At 35.2% G+C, this 20,242-nt stretch overlaps 1 protein-coding gene across 5 annotated transcripts in view; it reads left to right on the forward strand.

The window, feature by feature from the left end:
* The window catches only part of LOC149799678 (uncharacterized), a 258,855-nt gene that overhangs the window by 58,269 nt on the left and 180,344 nt on the right, over window positions 1-20,242 (forward strand). For 4 of the 5 annotated variants that reach the window (XM_089959030.1, XM_089959026.1, XM_089959027.1 and 1 more), the window contains exon 2: window positions 14,987-15,052. In XM_089959030.1, coding sequence (XP_089815156.1) covers window positions 14,987-15,052 — 66 coding nt within the window. Of the gene's footprint in view, window positions 1-2,500; window positions 2,772-14,986; window positions 15,053-20,242 lie in introns of those variants that run through there. The other variant, XM_089959029.1, reaches the window with a different exon arrangement.

The following is a 20,242-nucleotide window of genomic DNA, read 5'->3' on the forward strand; positions in this document are numbered from 1 at the left end:
ATGAAATGTAATCCATGGAATTAGTGCATTATATGTTTGCTGTAAGAGAAAGCACTATCAAAATTTTTATATGGTATAAAAGTAAGTGTCAGTCACAATTCTATTAAAAATGTCTGAATTTTCAGTAATATACACCAATTCATAAAGCTGGTGCTTGTGTCATTTATAGTCAATAATGGGGAAAACATTGATATATGTAATTAATCCAAAGTAAAATAAATTGAATAACTAAAATTCCCAAAACAGAATGTTACAGATTTTATAATATCTGCAGTGAGAGTTTCATGATAAATTGAAGTCATAATGCTTTGTTGCTTATTAAGAGAACAGTCTTTGGCATTCAAATTACTGAGGGGCCCCTGAGTGGCCGAGTGGTCTAAAGCGCTCTCCGTTATGGATCACTGCCATCTCACCTCTCTGTGTGGGTTCGAGTCTCAGATTCAGCCAACGTGGGTATGTGAGAAGGCTTGCCAGTAGCTTCTCGTGGGTCGGTGGTTCTTTCCAGGGGTTTTCCCAGGTTCTTCCTCTACCGTTAATATTGGCCGCCATGTATAGCCTATCGTGTGCTGAAAAAAGGCGTTAAACCCTACAACAACAACAAATTACCGAGAGGGCTTAACTACATATATTTAGAATCATGCAGAAATTTCAAAACAAAAGAAATGTAAGAATGTCCTAAATTTTCTGTTTGTAACATTTGTGCAATAGGTTTTTGCACCAGATAAATATTGTGGCATTCTAAGTAGTTCTCAACTGTGTCTGACTTTGAGAGGGAAGTACATTTTATGACTGAATTCATGCAAACACAAGTTGTAAATAGATAATAACAGTAGAATAGAATTTACAACATACTTTGGAATTTTGTACATCATTTTGGCATCAGGATGTTATGTCTCAGATTCTGTGTTTATGTAGAATGCTCATTTAAATGAGATCTAGTAATTTCTCCTGGATGTTTGCACGGTGAGGGAATAAACTCATTGACATTTTGTAAGTGGGGATTTTCAGTTTTACAGGAACAGTTTTGAACGAGAACAGTATCTGTAAATAGACTTCTTACATTAGCTTCGGTAAATGTGTCATAAACAACTATTAATGATTGAAACTTATGTTGGTTTATCTTCATTGGCCTATTGGCAACAGTCGTGTGTTAAGACAATGGCAATATGTTAAATTCATTAGAGCTGCAGAAAACAGCTCTGAGACATTGAGATTCATTACTGAAAACGTCATGTCTGCCATTGTTCAAAGTTTCCAAGTGCAGATGGCAAAACACTTATAACAATTAGAAAAGTGATGAAAGTGTCTCAGTGCTCCGTTGCAGTGTTGGCTAGTTCACTGTACTGTAAGACATTTTGGTGTTGATGAGCTCAGTGATCTGAAGGCTTGGGTTTTCAGTTGGTAAAAGAAAAGGTTTCTGAATCATCTTTTCCAGTATAGAAGATGTTCTAAGCCAGTTCAGAATTTAAAATTTGCAACTTCCAGAAGGTTGCTGTTACTGGGTAGCTTAGAGCACATGATTCAGCTTGGTTTACACAAACGATTATAAACCTTGCTCATGGCGTACTGTATGTAGGGCCCTTATTTAGTGAGAATATGTTGTGTTGGAAGGGAATAATGGAACATAATTGCATGAAACATAATTTGGGTTTATTTCATTCTCACTGTAGTTAAAGTTAACTGCATCCAAGTTGAGCTTAATTAACATACATGTAGAGTATATTACTGTCTTGTTTCAAACCTTAGCATGTGCTGATTCCTGTGGACTGCAAACCATTACTGTCTCTGGAAAAGGTTTGAAGTATCATGTGATTACAGGTGCACTGGAAACTTGTCAGACAATCAGGCTTAATGTTTGCAACCTTGCCTACTGCCACTATACCATATAGTCTTATAAGTCCAATTGCAAACTGCACAGACCCAGATCTGCCATTGCTTAATGCATCAGCAGATCAGGGTCTGTGCAGTTTGATAGGAGTGATCAGTAGAACAATTAACATAGACCCAGATCTGCAGGTGCATTGTGCTATGCCAGATCAAAATCTTTGTTGTTTGCAGTTTGACTTGTAAGCAAGTATATACTATATATCATATTCATATTTATGTCATCATAACTTCAACATTTTTCAACCATTCTTCATGAAATTGTCAGTCTGCATCACAAAGTCTCACTGGGTAAATGTCAACATAAAATACTCTGAACTTATATAATGTGTTATCCTAATGAATAGGCATGGTTTTCTCTCCTGGTGATAGGTCAGTTTTGAAAAGACTTTGGTGGAAATATCCAGAGGATTGAATTTACTAATGGATCTTGAATGCCAACCACCATTCACTTACTAATTAGATTTGCATTATTCTTGTTACTGTAAATGCCAAACCTGCTTATGACTGTGATAGGTGGGAAGCTAATGAGTAAACCCTCTATGATGTAAGAGCAGTGCTCTATTTGCTGGGATAGCATTGGTTTTTCTGTATGATAACTATGTTGCAGACAGTTTGGGAAGAGTATTATAATCCCACATGACTTGGCCACAACCTCATGACTAGCTGTATAAAACAAATCTCTTTCAAGATATACAAGGCTGTTTCTGGAGACTTGTTTAAGAACACTATAAAAGACAATCTATCCCACGTTTGGATGAGCAGAAATAATCCATCAGTTCTTCATACTATAGGGATCTTACAGTGGATTGTTATTCTGGACTTCATTCCTGTTTTTGTTCTTTGAAATCATGGATTGCCTTTCATGGGATACTTTTTGTTGTCAGGTAGGTAGAGAAAAAGGCATGTATAAGACCCATGAAATATTAAAAGACTTAAATTTGGATCAAAGAGTACGTTGTTTTTGTCATTATGAAAGGTGAGACATCGGTACGTCTTTTCTGATGCAAATGGCAGCAGCATAAACTAAACACACACACACCACTTGCTGTATTTAACTGCAGCTTTTGGTAGACATTGCTATTTGCATAAAGTTTATACCTTATTTTGATAGTATTCCTGTCTGCATCAGCTGTAAGGTCCATCATCACAATACAAGATACAGTTGGAATAACTGGAAACTTTCCATTAACATGCTTGACTTTAAACATGGCCAATTTTTACTGCCCTTGTGTAAGGGGTTAGTACATTAACAGTCACAGTGTCTAATTAATGTGTCATCTCATACAGGAATGTTAGAAATAGTTTGAGGCTATCAAATTTTCATGATTTTTACATTTTTTAATTTAAAGTTTGCAGGTAAAATTAAAAATTTAACACTTTTTAATTAGGATATATTCTTCATACATCTTTGTGTTTGTTCACCCAAAAATTTGGGAAGGGTCACCATCATTGCATCATGATTACTTTCTGTGATTCTGGGTTATTCAACTCTTATTGGAAGAGACCAGGGTGTTCCAATTGAGGTACACTAACCCTTGTTTTGGATTGATTTGGTGTTTAATAGTGCATCAGCACATGAAAGTTAATATATTGTGCCAAGGCAGTTAGAATAAAGAATCGTGCACAGAGACAAATCATGGTGCTGACCAGGAAGGATTTGAACCTACAATTTTTCAGTTAGGAGTATGTAAAGCTAACCACAGAGTTGCCATGATCCCCTTGAAAATGTGTGCTTTCCTTGTCTGGCTGTAAAATATTAAATGTCAGACCGCAGGACTCTTCATTGGGTATAGAATGTCTGTACAGGTATGGAATAATAAAATTACATGAAGTAATTGTGCAAGGTTATAATTAGGCATTATTTTTATTATAATATCTTGTACCAGGAGCAGTAGATAATGTGTCAAATTAAATCATCTGGAAATAGTTCTGAAAAAAAGATATTGATGGAATAACCTTGAAGACTGAATTCATTAGAGTAGTACTTACTGTTTGCCAACCTTCCATATCCTAAATGAAACTGTATTGTCTGGCTGCAGTACATGCCAAACATTTTTTAGCATTGATGGGTACAAAGCTGACGAGCTTCCAAATGTAAAATAGTAACTGCAGTGTGCACAGTTACATACCATACATATACTCCCATAAAAGTCAGATCAACTAAAAACTGCATAGACTTAGATCATTGTCACAAAATGTTCCACCAAATCTGATTTGTCTTTGCAATCTGTTAGGATTAATAAGAACAAATAACATATACCCTATTCTGCTGGCATTTTTTATGACGGCAAATCTTTGTCTTGTTTGTAGTTGGACCTAACTTGTATGCTTGTATATATGATACAATCCAAGAAATTTGTTTCATTTTCTCCTGATGGTGTAATAGGCATGAGCAGGAAGGTTGAATTCCCAACTGACAACATTGCCAGAAATTTAATTACTACCTTTTTTTTTGAGGCTTCTCTGACAGTTTCCAGGGCCAGGTGTCAGGTTATGGAAAGTAATTTTAAAGGTCATATTACTAGGATTGCAATACATTCTGACCATTAATTGTTGCTACCATTTGGGATAATATGCAAGCTTTGGATATTTATTCACTGGAATTTATTTCTGTAGCATTGTTTGATGTCCTGGATTGTCTTGCATTGGGATGCCTTCTGTTAAGTAGGTACAGATTTTATACCATATTTGATAAAAGGTGGAAGAGCAAAACAAAGATCTTAAGCTTTGCTATTTCTGGCCACCAAATGTAAATTTGGCTTCATGTCAAATTCTTTGCCTGGTTACTTGACGAAATGTGGTCCCTCTTTTCATATGCTTGCTGTGAGGCAGAGCGTGTCATGTTGGGATGTCCATCTGTCAGTATTTCTATTGCCTTGTGGCTGTGCAGTCTAAGGTGCTCATATTTACAGTTCCTAGACGTCACACTTCTGTCCATGTAAGTTTTAGACCTTGTGCAACTGTCGTGAATATGTGAGAAAGCTTGCTAGTATCTTACCATGACTTGGTTGTTTTTCCTGGGTTCTTCCTTTACCAAATATACTGACAGTCCTGCATAGCCTGTCTTGTGCTGAAAAATGGCCTTTAAGCCCACAAACCCAAACCTGCCTGTTACCTATTTCACTTAAATGCCCAATAACTTGAGTTGTGTGCCATCTATAGTTGCCGCATTCTGCAGTAATATATTGTCCAACCTCAATAGCCAAGGTTCTGATGTGATAACCCTATCTACACCTTGGTGTATTGAGCAGATATTTCTGTGCTTCAGGTCTGTGAATTTTGTTGGATGTAGTGGCAAGCCACCACATCCAATCAAAATTAAGTTGTTCAAATTGGAACACTGTTCCTACATGATCAAAACAGGGGGAGCACACAACTTGAATGGACTGGTAAATAAGCAGTTTTCCACTGTCAGCCCATATCTCCACAAATACCTTTCACCCTACTAGACTTGTAATGGCTTTCCTTTGGTATGTAGCCATACCTTCGATGTTAAACTTGCAAAGTATCCATTTTAGGTCTATTGCCCCCACCATTTTCAGCCAGTGTACAATGCACCATGCTATTGGTTAGTTGGCATTAGATACTAAGGGAGGCGACTCATGAAATCCAACAGATGTTGCTAGTACAAACCACCAGTATATCTTTTCAATCTGCCAAGATGTAGATAGTGTTATCATATCAGAACCTTGGCTAGTGAAGATGGATATGGTCTGATTTTATAGTTACTTGCTTAGAGATCAATCAAAGCAGTATGAGGTAATCCTGTCATTGACAAGCTTGCAATGTGGTGATAGTTGATTAAATCAAAGGTTTTGCTGCCTTAATTGACTTGCCTAATAAGTCAGGACACAGAAAAATTTGCAAATCATATACGATATTTATGTGCCTTTAATGAAATGCACTTGATATTTACATATGCCCTTTATTATTTTACTGTGTTAAAGGGCAGATTGGCACAGCCTGCAGAAAACACACAGGCAAGTGGACATTTAGCCTAATATTGCAGGTAATGATGTGAATAAATTGACTGACAGCAGTTTTAAGAAATATTGAGAAATATGAAATACCTCATAGATTTTCAGTAAGCCAACTTAAAGCTGTACATGTACTGATTAATCGGCCATACTCATAATTGGGCCGATTACTGGAACAATCAGTATGATCGGTATCGGCTGAAATAATTGGTGATGATGTAAATAATTTCCAAAATATAAATTTAATCATAAGTCATCTTGACATGGCTTGAATTTTAAATCAGAATTAAATAGTGGAAATTAAGGAATAAACATTTGATTTGGGGGTTAATTGAAAGACAGTATATCTTAAAATTAAATACTTTTTAACATGCTTGCTGTAAACTACCACTGATTGTCTGCTCACAGCAAATTATCAATACCATGTATGCACTCATCCCAATCACAGTAGCCAGCCAGCCAATGAGGCCTCGTGTGGCTGTTGAACTTCCAGCATACACATTACACTGGGATGGTCCTGGCTTTTAAAAACTTGTTGCCAAAAAAAAAATCGCCAATCTCAATATTTTGTTGCCAGTTTTCAAAAAATGTCGCAAGAATAAGTAGTAAATATTTTTCAAAGACTATTAATGTAATAGGCAGTGAAAATTGAAAAAGATGGGATAGTTATTACTTTATTGACAACAAGCAATACAGCCATAATATTACAAAATAAATCATTACATGACTCTTTTGCACTACTTCCATGGTCTTTGCAGTGCATCACCATTAGTGCATAGGTCTAACTTTTGTCACCTGAAATAATTGCATTATCAAATGTGAAATTTCTAATTTCCTTCAGTCTCTCTTTTTTTAATAGAAACATCAGGTATTAAGCAAATCTATATTATGCATATTATTTTCCAAATAATAGTTTTGTAAGAAACTTTATTTAGATAATGACATTTTAATACTAAAACCCTATGATTGTACTTTGCAATGTAAGATAAGTGACGTATAATGTGACCATTTATTTCACGCATTCAGGAATTAAATACCCCTCCATCCCCTTTTACGGATAGCTTCACAAAGTACATCTCCGTCAACCATTAGTTCAGAAATGTATTTTTGCCGTGCTAAATCCCAGGAATGATCACTGAATGCTGTAGATTTTTTCTCAACAAGCAAATTATGATCTCCATTCCCACCAGTGAAACTTGCACGTGTCAACTTCACCTGGCATTACTGTACCGTATATATAAGCATTGATTACCATCATTAAATTAAAAGAAGGAATGAAGAAACATATCACAGAGCATATGTGCCGCCTAAAAAACTATTTCGGAATAAATATGTTATTTAGTAAAGAGTTTTATTTGCATATATGAGTTAACAATAAGAAATAAGGTGGGATATAAAATGTGGGAAATAGTTATCACATGTATGGTAGCTTGAGACCACATTTGAACTGTTAACATAAATTCGCACCCATATTAGGCATTGTTAGTTATAACAACAATAGGGCATGGTTTATTTGTCAATCAAATGCTAGTGCTTTAACTGTACAACAGGCAGTTTCTTGAAATAATTGGTCTCATAATCAGTATTGGCAATTTTAATAATCAGCTATACGCAGTATCGGCATAATTGGCAAAAAGTGACTTCGGTACAGCTTTAGTTATTACTGCTCCTCCTCAACTGTGGAGGATTGCCATAAAAGTTAATGTGCACATTCACCCCATGGTCTAGTTGGACCAAAGAACAATTCTGTAAAAAGCATACTACTGACTCCAATTTTTTGATAACTGCTCTTGCGTTTATTAGGCAAATATCATCAGGTGAGCATCTCAGGCTTATTGGGGCCTCTTGTTCTTAATTTGGTAGCTGTACTGGGTATTGGCTTCAGTAACAACTTTAGTGATTGCCATGTACAGTGTGTACAAGCATATGAAAGAGGTTGTAATTCCATAAAAATTTGCTTGAATTTGACTTACAGTTCCAGACTAATTGTTTGAGATATATCCATTTCCAAAGCCAATGGTTCATGAAGAGTAATAGAAAAGAAAATCAGACAAGAGTCATGATCAATATAGATAATGACAACCACCTTCTCTTTGCTATTGGTATACAGGCAGTGTTAGAAATTGAGTTCAGGAGGCTACTGGACTTTAACTATTAAAAGAAAGAGCAAGTATCTTTGAAAAGTCAGCTATGAAAATTGCTGGGTTTTAACATGTCATTCAGATATTGGTTTTGGACATCCTCCCCTTGAACAGATTGAATTTTACATGGATTATATATTGTCATGGATTGTCTTTCCTTGGATGCCTTTTGCTGTCAGGTAAACAAATCAAGCCTTTTTATGGTATGATGTGTTTATGAGCTTGTACAAAATCTTTAATAAGTGTTGACACAGCTGCTGCTGTTACTGGCACTGACATTTTTTTGTCTTGCTTATGCTGTGAGAAAGACGAGCCACAAGAGAATTATCAGAATCTGGAGCATATGATTTTCACAAACCAAATTTTAGCATGGACCAGTTCTTGGATCAGATAATGTTAATGTCTAAGTTAAATCTTAGCTATTTTCACACAGTTTTTTTTCTTTCTTTTCTCTTTCAGTTGGTATTAGATTTGGGTTTCATGTTCACAGATTTTTTCAAGTTTTATTGTTAGTAAGATATGGATTTGAAAATCTAATCATTTCATTATCCAGAAAGACATAACTGTTGTATGTCTGCTGATGTGAGTTAGCAGACCTGTATGAAACATTGGCCTGTATGTGTGTTGATTTATTGGTTTTTCACCCCAAGATGATCCATGGTGGTTTAGTATTAAGCAATGCAAGATTGATGACTGAAAGGGTGAGGTTTGAATCCTACCATTGACTCACACCAAGTTGACTAATGTGGTTTGTCCATGAGAAAGGCATTTCACTCAAATTGCCTTGTCAGTAAATAACCTACATGTTACTGTGCCCCAAAAATAATAAACCAAACTCTATCCTTCAGGAAATTGAATTTTTACCACATCATACAGCACAACCTGATTATTCAAGTGTCATTAATATAGGTAATTGGTTTATCCCAGTCTAAACCACTTGAATTTTTTTTTACCAATTAGCCATCATAAAAATACTTACATTGAGTATTTCAGCGTGAAATTGCTTTAAGATACAGGAAAAGTCCAATGCTGAAGTATATGCAAGTTGCAACAGTAGTACCATATGATTTCCTTGTAGCACAAATTAAATAAAATGGCGTCTGTGCTTTTTACCTTGTGAAATGTCTCACGCAATGATATTAGTTTCTAAAAATAGTCATTTGGACAAGGTGAACCGGCATAATGGTGTCGAGGTTCTTTTCCGTGTTGTTGTTCTTATTATTTTTCTTGCTGAAAACCACGTACCAGGCATTAAATTTGTTAATCTGAATATGGATGTGCATTCCAATATTTAGTTACAGCGGGGCTTCAGCCTGCAGACTGTATAAAACATATAATCAATTTTGATGAATCTTTCTATCACAGTATAATACACAAATTGCTTGCATTTCATCACCGATAGATATACCCTGAATATTTTGAGACGAAAATATCAAAGTAACTGCCCCCCCCCCCTTGAATAAGGTCGATGAAGTGATTCATGTTTTAAATAGAGAGGGGTTTATGTAGGAAAGTAACTATTTCTTATATTTTGCTTAATGCATAAAATTAAACTCTCCTTAGTTGAGGTGATATTGTGCATGTATAATCTAGAAATGTTGCATATATATTCCACATATTTAAAAATAGTGCATCAATATTTTTGGGTGTGTGTGTTTGTTTCTTTTTGTATTATGCAGTAATGATTTTATTAACCTTTCTGATTCTGATGTGTTAATCGGTAACAAAGTTAAGAAAAGAGGAGAGAAAATTTATGTTTATTTCAATGTCTGTTTTACAAACAAATCGTAATTTTGAATGACAGTTTAGAACATAAAAGAAAGCATTATGTTCATTAGAGTTACAGTGTTGAAAAAAGCAGTACTGGTTGATTATATTTATACTACGTGGATGATACATTTCCTTATTTAAAAGATATATACAATTATATATGCAAAAGATATATACAATTTACTAACTGAAAAGGAAACAAAGGATATATAAATGAATATTATTAGTTTCAACACATTCATTTGGGACACACACACACACACACACACATTCCTTGAATGTGTACATACAAGTTTTACTCAACGTAGATATGAAAACAGTTTAAAAGGATGACAAAGAAATGTACAAAAATTATTACTGTACATTCTCATATATTATAGTTGAATAGATCAAAACAATACACAAGTGAGGAAAGTGAAAATAAAAGCAACTTTATTTTTGCCTCTGTGTTGTGAATTACTATGTGTTACTAAGTGTCTCTCACTGCTTTGTCCAAAAACAATATGGTGGCAGCTGGGCACATTGATATTGTGGTCTTTTTTAGCACTTGGTAGATTTAATTACAAGCGCCATTCTACTTAGCTTGGCCTGGGAAAGAGAAGTTACTAGATGCTATGAAGAACAAGAAGAGATGACCCTAAATCGAGAGAATATGATGAATGCAGTGATGATATATGACATATAATTTCATTTAGCTATCATTGTGTACATTCACTGGCTGCTTTACTATTTCCAGTGGGGCCCTCGAGTGGCCAAGTGGTCTAAAGTGCACACCCTTACACTTACAGATCATTGCCATTTCACCTCTGTCATGTGGGTTTGATTCTCGGGTTCTGCCAATGTGGGTATGTGAGAAAGCTTGCCATTAGCTTATTGTGGGTTGGTGGTTCTTTCTGGAGTTTTCCCATGTTCTGTCTCCACCATTTACAAACGTTTTGTCTTTCGTCTGAAATTTGGATAAATCATGTTTCATTCATTGTCTTTTCCCTGCATTTTGGTTAACTCTAGTTTCACTCTGTCTTTCCCAAAACGTCTGGACAAATTGTGCTTCATTTTTTTTTCTTTTGCGTAAGTTTAGAGAAATCATGTTTCTTTCTTTGACTTTTGGTAATATTCATGTTTTTGAAAACTTCAGACCTATTGATAATTTATTTAGGGAATTTCATTTATTCTAAAATGTAGACCCAAGTTCTAAGTGTTTATTTGCACTGGATTGGCTTTCATTGTGTTTAGTATTTGGCATTGATTAACTGTATAAATGCTAGTTTATGTACAAGGTGATCAAGGTCAGGGTTTTTCAGTCAGTAATTTGAGAATGTCCTTTGTTCAGAAAGAGCTGAATCATTTACTATTAGTTACTTTTTAAAGCTCTTCAAAAGGTAATAATGTTTAATGGTGGTCATATTGTTCGCTGTATGATTAGTAATGGTTAAATGTCATTATGCATCTTAAAAGCATCTTTGTTTCGTTTTGCAGTCCTCATAAAACATTTCTATTATGCGTCCTGAAGATCTGTTAGAGCTTGTAATCCGTGTATTGTAGCCAGATGTGAAGGCAGATTTGGAGAAGTGTTGCTACTACTTCATTTTCTCGAAACTGTTACTTCTGATAGAAAGTAAAGCTGATCTTTAAAATCTTATTATCATTACTACTTTTCAATCGATGGTCATATGAACTTGGAATTTTATAACATTTACTAGATCTTAAAAGAAAATGGTGCAAATCTGAAATCCAGTATGGCTGTCATGACTTTTAACTCTGTTATGAAAATTTAATGAAAATGGAATCGAAATGACCAAATTATCAAGAGTTGAATTTGTACTTGTTATATAATAAATTCTCTATCATATAACAAAGTCTATGCCCATCTCAGTCCTGGAAGGTTTTCCACAGCCACTCAATTTACTGAATGATTCAGTCCTAACTGATGATCAGATAAAATTGGTTAGGGGTCCATTGGAATCTCAGTTGTATGATAGTGCTGTTCTCTGTGATGGGTCAGTTATGATTGACTGATAAGAGGGTCTGTTAGCTTCCCACATGCCACATACTGTAATAGAATCCTAGGGAATGTTTACTCTTGTTTTATAACCTATATCAGGTGTTTGAGGAACCTGTGACCTTGTATCTATGAGAAAATTTTGTGGAGAGTATGTATGTGGTACATCAAGTCATGTTTTACTATTGTCCCCAAATCAGAGTGCAAATCGGAAATCAGTCAAATGCATTAAAGAGATCACAAAAGAATTCAGAAAGAAAGAATTCTCAGCTCGATAATATAAACCCTGCATATTGATACTGTTAGTGACCGTCAAAATCACTCTTTGTAAGCACTAATTCCATTAGCTTTTAAGGCGTGTCTTTTATATATCATCAAATTACGACGTATTTTTAAGGGATCTGTTGGCCAGTAACTGATAAATTTATTCTGTTATGGAGTATATTTTAATGAGATTTCTTCTTTACATTGTAAGTTAGGATTTCATGTTATGTGCTGTGTAATTTTGGTCATTTCTGTCATGGCTTGCATTATGCAGTGTGTTGGCAAATGAAGAGGACAGTTTGAACCTGAACTATGGGTTTTCTATGAAAAGAAGGATGATAAAATGAAAATAACTTTTGGGTAATGCCAAACACCTGCTGGTCTTATTCATCTGTTTTTATGTGTACATGTTAGTTAAGTAGTTATGTGCTATACCAAATTAGCAGTGAAGCAATTAGTCGTAATTTATCCCAAGGTAAAAGATGGGTTTAAAAGAAAGGAAAAAACAGAACTTAAGAGAACTAGAAAATGATCATCTTCACATATTTTTGTAGCTTTCACAAATAGACAAACTGCATGAAGACATTTCTAAATGCATTAAATTTACACAAAGCAATTTAAGTTTTTTGCTTTTTATTCCATGGTTGAAAGCTTATTGCTCTTACTGTAAGCACGTCTGTGCTGGGATGTTTGCACAGTGCTGTCTGAGTTCAAGTTCTAGATGTTCCGTGCACATTTGGAATGATAGTGCTTGGTCACTGTGAGAACGATCAAATAGAGACACATATATGATCACATGCACCAATAATTAGCAACACATTAAAAACCTTTTTTAGCATCTTGATGATGAAGACTGTCTGGTAGCAAATGTTTTTTTAAAAGCACAATTTAAAAAAAATTATTGTTCATGAAATAACGTCATCCAATTTTAAAGAACGCACTTATTTCTAAACCAGTTAGTAAAATACATAATTTAGAGCTTTGGAATGCCCGAAGTTGTACTATCGCTTTCAAAATTGTGATGTGCCTAATGTATAACATTTTAGTCAGGATAACATTAAACACCAAAAAAGGAGAATATTGTGCTTTAATTTGAATTTTGATCATACTCTGTTTTGTATGCCCCCATGGACAGTACTCTTGTTTTATATTTCCCCATGAACTGTACTCAGTTTCCTATTTCCCATAGACTGTACTGCTGTTTTGTATGCCCCCATGGACAGTACTCGTTTTATATTTCCCCATGAACTGTACTGTATTACTGTTTTGTATTCCCCCATGGACAGTACTCTTGTTTTATATTTCCCCATGAACTGTACTCAGTTTCCTATTTCCCATAGACTGTACTGCTGTTTTGTATGCCCCCATGGACAGTACTCTTGTTTTATATTTCCCCATGAACTGTACTCAGTTTCCTATTTCCCATAAGACTGTACTGCTGTTTTTTATGCCCCCATGGACAGTACTCTTGTTTTATATTTCCCCATGAACTGTACTCAGTTTCCTATTTCCCATAAGACTGTATTACTGTTTTGTATTCCCCCATGGACAGTACTCTTGTTTTATATTTCCCCATGAACTGTACTCAGTTTCCTATTTCCCATAAGACTGTACTGCTGTTTTTTTATGCCCCCATGGACAGTACTCTTGTTTTATATTTCCCCATGAACTGTACTCAGTTTCCTATTTCCCATAAGACTGTACTGCTGTTTTTTTATGCCCCCATGGACAGTACTCTTGTTTTATATTTCCCCATGAACTGTACTCAGTTTCCTATTTCCCATAAGACTGTATTACTGTTTTGTATTCCCCCCATGGACAGTACTCTTGTTTTATATTTCCCCATGAACTGTACTCAGTTTCCTATTTCCCATAAGACTGTACTGCTGTTTTTTTATGCCCCCATGGACAGTACTCTTGTTTTATATTTCCCCATGAACTGTACTCAGTTTCCTATTTCCCATAAGACTGTACTGCTGTTTTTTTATGCCCCCATGGACAGTACTCTTGTTTTATATTTCCCCATGAACTGTACTTAGTTTCCTATTTCCCATAGACTTTACTACTGTTTTGTATTCCCCCAAATTTTTAAGCACATACCATGTTAGCATGAATAAAGATTAAACAACTTGATATAGGCAGTGGAATTTGATAGGAATATTTACATTTGATGTGTAGATGAATGTGATATTTTCAAGCCATGCCTTTGAGTTTTCCATTTTGTTGTTGTTGCACATTTATTAAATGTTTGGGCAGACTACTTTATAATTAAAATGTTGTTTGCACAATTAAGCAAAATCCATTCAACATCGATATATGAAATTTAGTTGGGTGTGTTTGCAATGTATACACATGTAATTGGTCTGATTAGATTTTCGTGTAATTATAGCAGTTTTTACAATTTCGAAATTTTGTACCAGTTTTTTTATACAACAGTTTTTGTGTGCATGTCTGCAGTAGTGTCTTATGTGTACGTATTAATAAATAATATAAAAATTCAGATATATATACATATGTACTCTCTTAAACTGCAAAAAACAAAGATCCTGATCAACCATAGTAGTATAATGCACCTGGAGATCAATATTCTATATTGTTTGTTCTACTGATTACTGCCACACACTGCAGACATCGTAGCGATATGACTGAAAAATTGTTAAAGCTACGTTAAAAATCCAAATCACACATACACATAACAAACTGCACAGACACAGATCTGCTGGCGCATTATGCGACTGCAGATCTGGGTCTGGGCATTTCGCAGTTCGACTGGACATCATAAGTGATCATATTAGGTATGTTGCATGAAATAAGAATAGTTACTTGTGATATTTGTACCTTCCACATAGCCACTAATGTACTGGGGTACCATGTAACCCCTACATATATGTTGTCTAGGAACCTTTAGGTGACAATATGGATTACGGAGCATGTTTATTTTATTGCAGATGAATGAAGGACGAAAGGGCCAAGTCATATTACCAGATGAACGACGATTGGATATATTAATACAGGTAAATTTACATCTGTAATCTTATAACTTCAGATATGCAGGTAGTTGTAGCTGTAGACCATCTGTTGAAGCATACAGTAGTAAAATCAACAAAATCAATAGCTGTTCAGCACATATCAACATTTTCTTTGAGAGATCAGTTTTTTATATATATTTGAATACTTGAAATACAGTTTAAATAAGTTAAGTCTTTGGTGAACAAAGAAGTCAATTCTGATTCAAAGAGATTGATAAATGTTGTGTGTATGAAATTAGTACAGGTGTCATATTCAATTGATCACATTACAAACAGGACTGCCTAGTTGAATGAACAGCAAAATAGTGTAGTGGAATGATTTTTGCAGTTAATGGATTGACTTAGTTGCGCAAGATAAAACAGCTAAGACGCAGAGATGCTAACAGTCCCAATTTTGGCCATGTCATTAACATTTTTGGCTGCAATTTGTACTATTACAATCACATGTCAGCGGGGGTAATTTTAGCCACTGTCCTGCTGGCCCATGGCCTGTGTTTTGAGGTGGGCCAGTTAATACTAACAGCTGCAGACCCACAGCACCATTTAAATTTTCCAAGTTATTACCAAAGAAATTACATCAATTTGTGTACTTTCATCTGACAGTATTTTCCATTGCAAAGTATGTTCCATTGTTTTGTCAAACATGTTTTCATAATACTGCAGTTTAATGCATTAATAATGACTTTTTTATTTGAATGGGAGGGTGCACTGATTTTCTGCAGGGTCAGTCAATTTTATATGAATTAGTGCTGGCTGATGGGAAAATTTGTTAAGTCAACCACTGTATCAGATATCAATTTTCTGGTCAGACAAAATGTTGTATAGGTGAAGTGCAACCGAAACACCCATCCATCTAAATCACTGAAATGCTTGTAATGTCTGATTGTAATTTATTTATGAAAGCCTACCACAAATCAACTTACTGCTCAAATTCACATGAGAAAATTCGATAAATGATAATGAAGTGAAAGGAAGCAATAAGGATCATACCCTGATGAAAGTACATGAACTACACAAAATTAAAAAACCCCGATACACTAAGTATCCAATCTTGATGAGTAGCATCCCTTTGCAGTCTTTTTCTTAATGGATTTCAGCATGGCAAATATTGGGAAAGAAGAAAGCAGGAAGTACATTTCATCCAAAACTCTTGAATCAATAAGGTTTAATGTTTAAATAGGTTGTTGGATAATCATACACTAAGTATCCAATCTTGATGAGTAGCATCCCTTTGCAGTCTTTTTTTCAATGGATTTCAGCATGGCAAATATTGGGAAAGAAGGAAGCAGGAAGTACATTTCATCCAAAACTCTTGAATCAATAAGGTTTAATGTTTAAGTAGGATGTTGGATAAAAACATAAATATTCCAGATTTTATGTTTCGATTCAGATTCTTCAATCTGAACAGTCCTTTTTGACGTAGGTAGGAGTTGGCATCTCAGAAATTGCCTGTCTTGTATGGCTTGACATCTTTTTGAGAGTGCTATTCTCAAGTAAACCATTTTAAATCCAGTCAGGTATTGGTCAGTATGTTAACACATTAACCCCTAGCGACGACTTAATGGGGCAGGAGGTAGTAGCTTACTGCCGAACTCTCTAGTGTCATGGTCATGCATGATACACTAAAGTGGGTGGTATTATAGATAGGTAGACAGAAGTAGCTCTCCAATGATACCAAATAATCTGGAATATCTAGTTGCACTACAAAATACAGATATAAAAAACTCATTTTTTGGACCTGACTTTTTCTACCCAAAATTCACCCATGGTTGGAATTCAATTTTGTGTCTGGATTTTAGACGTTTTGGTCTCAGATCTAAGGTAAACCGGTGTGAACTGCAAACAGACAGATGAGCCTTTGTAAAAAGTAGGATAAGATGGGCATTTGGAATAAAGAGTGGTCTCCATACAAAAATAATGGCTCCGTTTAGCAACAACAAAAAAATCAACAAAAAAAAATCAACTTTTACCCTTCTGCTCATGCGCGAGTCAAATAGCCAATGAAAAACAATGTTTCTATTACAACTAGGCAGTATGTTATTGAAAGATGACCAGGGATTTGGTGTTTTTGAGTCTATTCAGAAATAGCTTTTAAAATGAGTTTCCTACTTGATTTTCAGGCGAAAATGACAAAAAGCTCCAGGGGTTAATGTGTTAATGGATTTCAGCATGGCAGATATTGGGAAAGAAAAAAGCAGGAAGTACATTTCATCCAAAACTCTTGAATCATTAAGGTGTAATGTTTAAATAGGTTGTTGGAAAAAAATATAAATATTCCAGATTTTATGTTTAGATTCAGATTCTTCAATCTGAACAGTCCTTTTTGACATAGGTAGGAGTTGGCATCTCAGAAATTGCGTGTCTTGTATGGCTTGACATCTTTTGAGACTGTTTTTCTCAAGTCAGCCATTTTAAATCCAGTCAGGTATTGGTCAGTATGTTAATCAGTACACATGGCATTTATTTAAAATAGATGGATCTGATAAAAGTAAGGGTTGGTCCCAGGTCTCTTTATCGAACAGCTTTTATTAATGCAGTTTGACATTATCAGCAATCAAGAATATAATTAAGTTAGAGATCATGTCAGTTTGAAATTATTAGTGCACAAAAGAATGTTTAATGTTAGGGATCCAACACTGTATACACCTGCCATGTATATCCATCTCTCAATCCCAACCTGGGGCCCCGAGTGGTCTGAAGCACTCTCAGTTACGGATCACTGCCATCTCACCTCTGTCTGCATGGGTTCGAGTCTAGAATTCGGCCAATGTGGGTATGTGAGAAAGCTTGCCAGTAGCTTCTCGTGGGTCGGTGGTTCTTCCTGGGGTTTTTCCGGGTTCTTCCTCCACCATTAATACTAGCCGCCATGTATAGCCTATCATGTGCTGAAAAATGGCGTTAAACCCCACAACAACAACAACAATAATCCCAACCCATTCTGTCCTGTTCCTTTTGTCTCACACATTTAGTTTCTGGTTGTTATTTTGAAGAAAAAAATGATTGTAGATAAGGGTCTGTGTTGTTTATTCTACTTCTTGCTCCTAACAAACTGCACAGACCCAGCTCTGCCAGCTTTTTATGCAATGGCTGATCTGGGTCTGTGCAGTTGGATTCATCTTGTAAGCGAGTACAGATGGTAAGCCATTCAATTTTATTAAGTCAGATTTAGTAAAAGATTTACGTGAAGAAAACCTAGTAGAGATGATATGGTACTAATGTTAGGAATTAATTACAAAAGTGTAGTTTTTGCTGTACTCAAGTGGTCAAAACCCATGGTATAGTGGTCAACATGGTGACATCAGCTGTAAGGCTGATAAAAAATAGAAGGTTGGTCAGGTACTCTGTAATGGGAAGCATGTTTTCAAATGCAATTGCCATAAGCACTAAGGGATATATGACATGGTTATTATACACTGGGTAAGGAACCATGAGATAAACAAAGCCGTCTGTGTTTTGTTTGTCGAAAGGAAACCGACTCTGCACAATGGTTAATAGTTCTTGTAAGTGTCATGGGAAGAATGGAATGCATACAAAGAAGGAAATACTGACATCAGGAATGAATTCTGAATAAACGTTTTAGTTAAAGTTAAATAGCTTGAGTCAGAAACTAAGGCAAATGTGCTGCTAACTCCCAGACTGGTGTAGAGATGAATGCACCCCTACCCCATAAACACCTTGAAGCACCTTCAGCTATGATGTATTTATGTATGACTTGTTCACCAATAAATATTTCAGAGTTCTTGTCTAAGAATGAAAGTGCTCTGTCTGAACGTTTGTGGACACACCATAATTAAGATTCTTCCTAAGTGTATATGCATTAATTATAGTACTTAAAAATTAAATTTGTTTCCTTGAAAAATGCCTGAATTTCCTCATGAAATAGCTGTATGTTAGATTATGGGATAGGATGGATGGGGCTGAACTTGTATTGCATGCAGTCCAAGCCCTTTTTAAGCAAGTGAATACAGTAAATAGCTTCAATGCAAGAAGAGAAGGTTAGATTGAACCTGGGTCACACACAGTCCAACTCGGAAATCAAAGTCAGAAGCATAATGGTGAACAGGTTCATGAATGTAGTTCCTGCATCTTTTCATTGAATGTGTACTATCACAACCAGTCAAAGCTAATCTTTCAGGAAGGTGCTGTCTCATCTAATGATCATACCACTGCATCTAACAAAACTTCTGTTGCATTGCTTACACTGCATGTACTGTGTAATGGTGCAGTATTGGTGCAGCATTTTCTTAATCATCTTTTTTTAGTTGCTTAATTTTTTTTTAGATAAAAGAGAATGAAATAAATTGTCAAAATTGCTGACAATAATAACAATGACTTTATTTAAGGAAGAGCCTGGTTTAATCATTAAACCCTTCTTCGAGGTCATTACAGTTACCATACATGTATATGATATGACCTACAGTTTTATAACTTAGGGTGTCTTTAGACAGCAAAGCTATTAAAATAGATGATTGATATATAGCTACAATAAAACATGTACCAGATGTGTACCATCTTTACTCACTTAGAAGTCAAAGTCCAGCTTCAGACTGCACAGACCCAGATCTGCTGTCACATAATGCACTGACAGCTCTTAATCTGTTTAATTTGTTAGGAGTAATCTGTAGAACAAGAAAGATACACCCTTGTCTGCAGGTGCATTATGCTATGGCAGATCAGGCTGTTTGTTGTTTGCAGTTTGACATGACTTAAAAGCAAGTATATGGTACTTTATACAGTATTCATATAAATAATAGCAGTGAATAAGGCATTACTTGTGAGTACATGAAAGTACATTTATATTGTTTTAAAAAAGACCAATATTGAATTACACAGAATCATACAAACAGTTGTTTCTGTTGATGCTAACATACTTCTTGCAACCGTTGCATGAATCAGCTGACCGTATCTAAGGGAATTAAGTAGTTTTGATCAAGAAAACAAAAGTGAAATTCTTTGTATAAAATTAAGATGCTTTTTACTTATATAGATTTTTGTTGAAGATGGATCATTGTTCATATGTATATTACATATTCTACATATTTAAAATTACTTGTAAGTTCTTAAGTTCTTGTTTGAAATGGAAGACACCTAAAGGTTTGGTAAAGATTTGTTGATGGCACATATACATAAGCATCAAGAAACTATACAGTAGCTGCTTGTTCTCTTATGAAATTT

The sequence above is a fragment of the Sinohyriopsis cumingii genome, chromosome 5 (assembly GCF_028554795.1).
Source record: "Sinohyriopsis cumingii isolate HCF-2022 chromosome 5, ASM2855479v2, whole genome shotgun sequence".
Lineage (NCBI taxonomy): Eukaryota > Metazoa > Mollusca > Bivalvia > Unionida > Unionidae > Sinohyriopsis > Sinohyriopsis cumingii.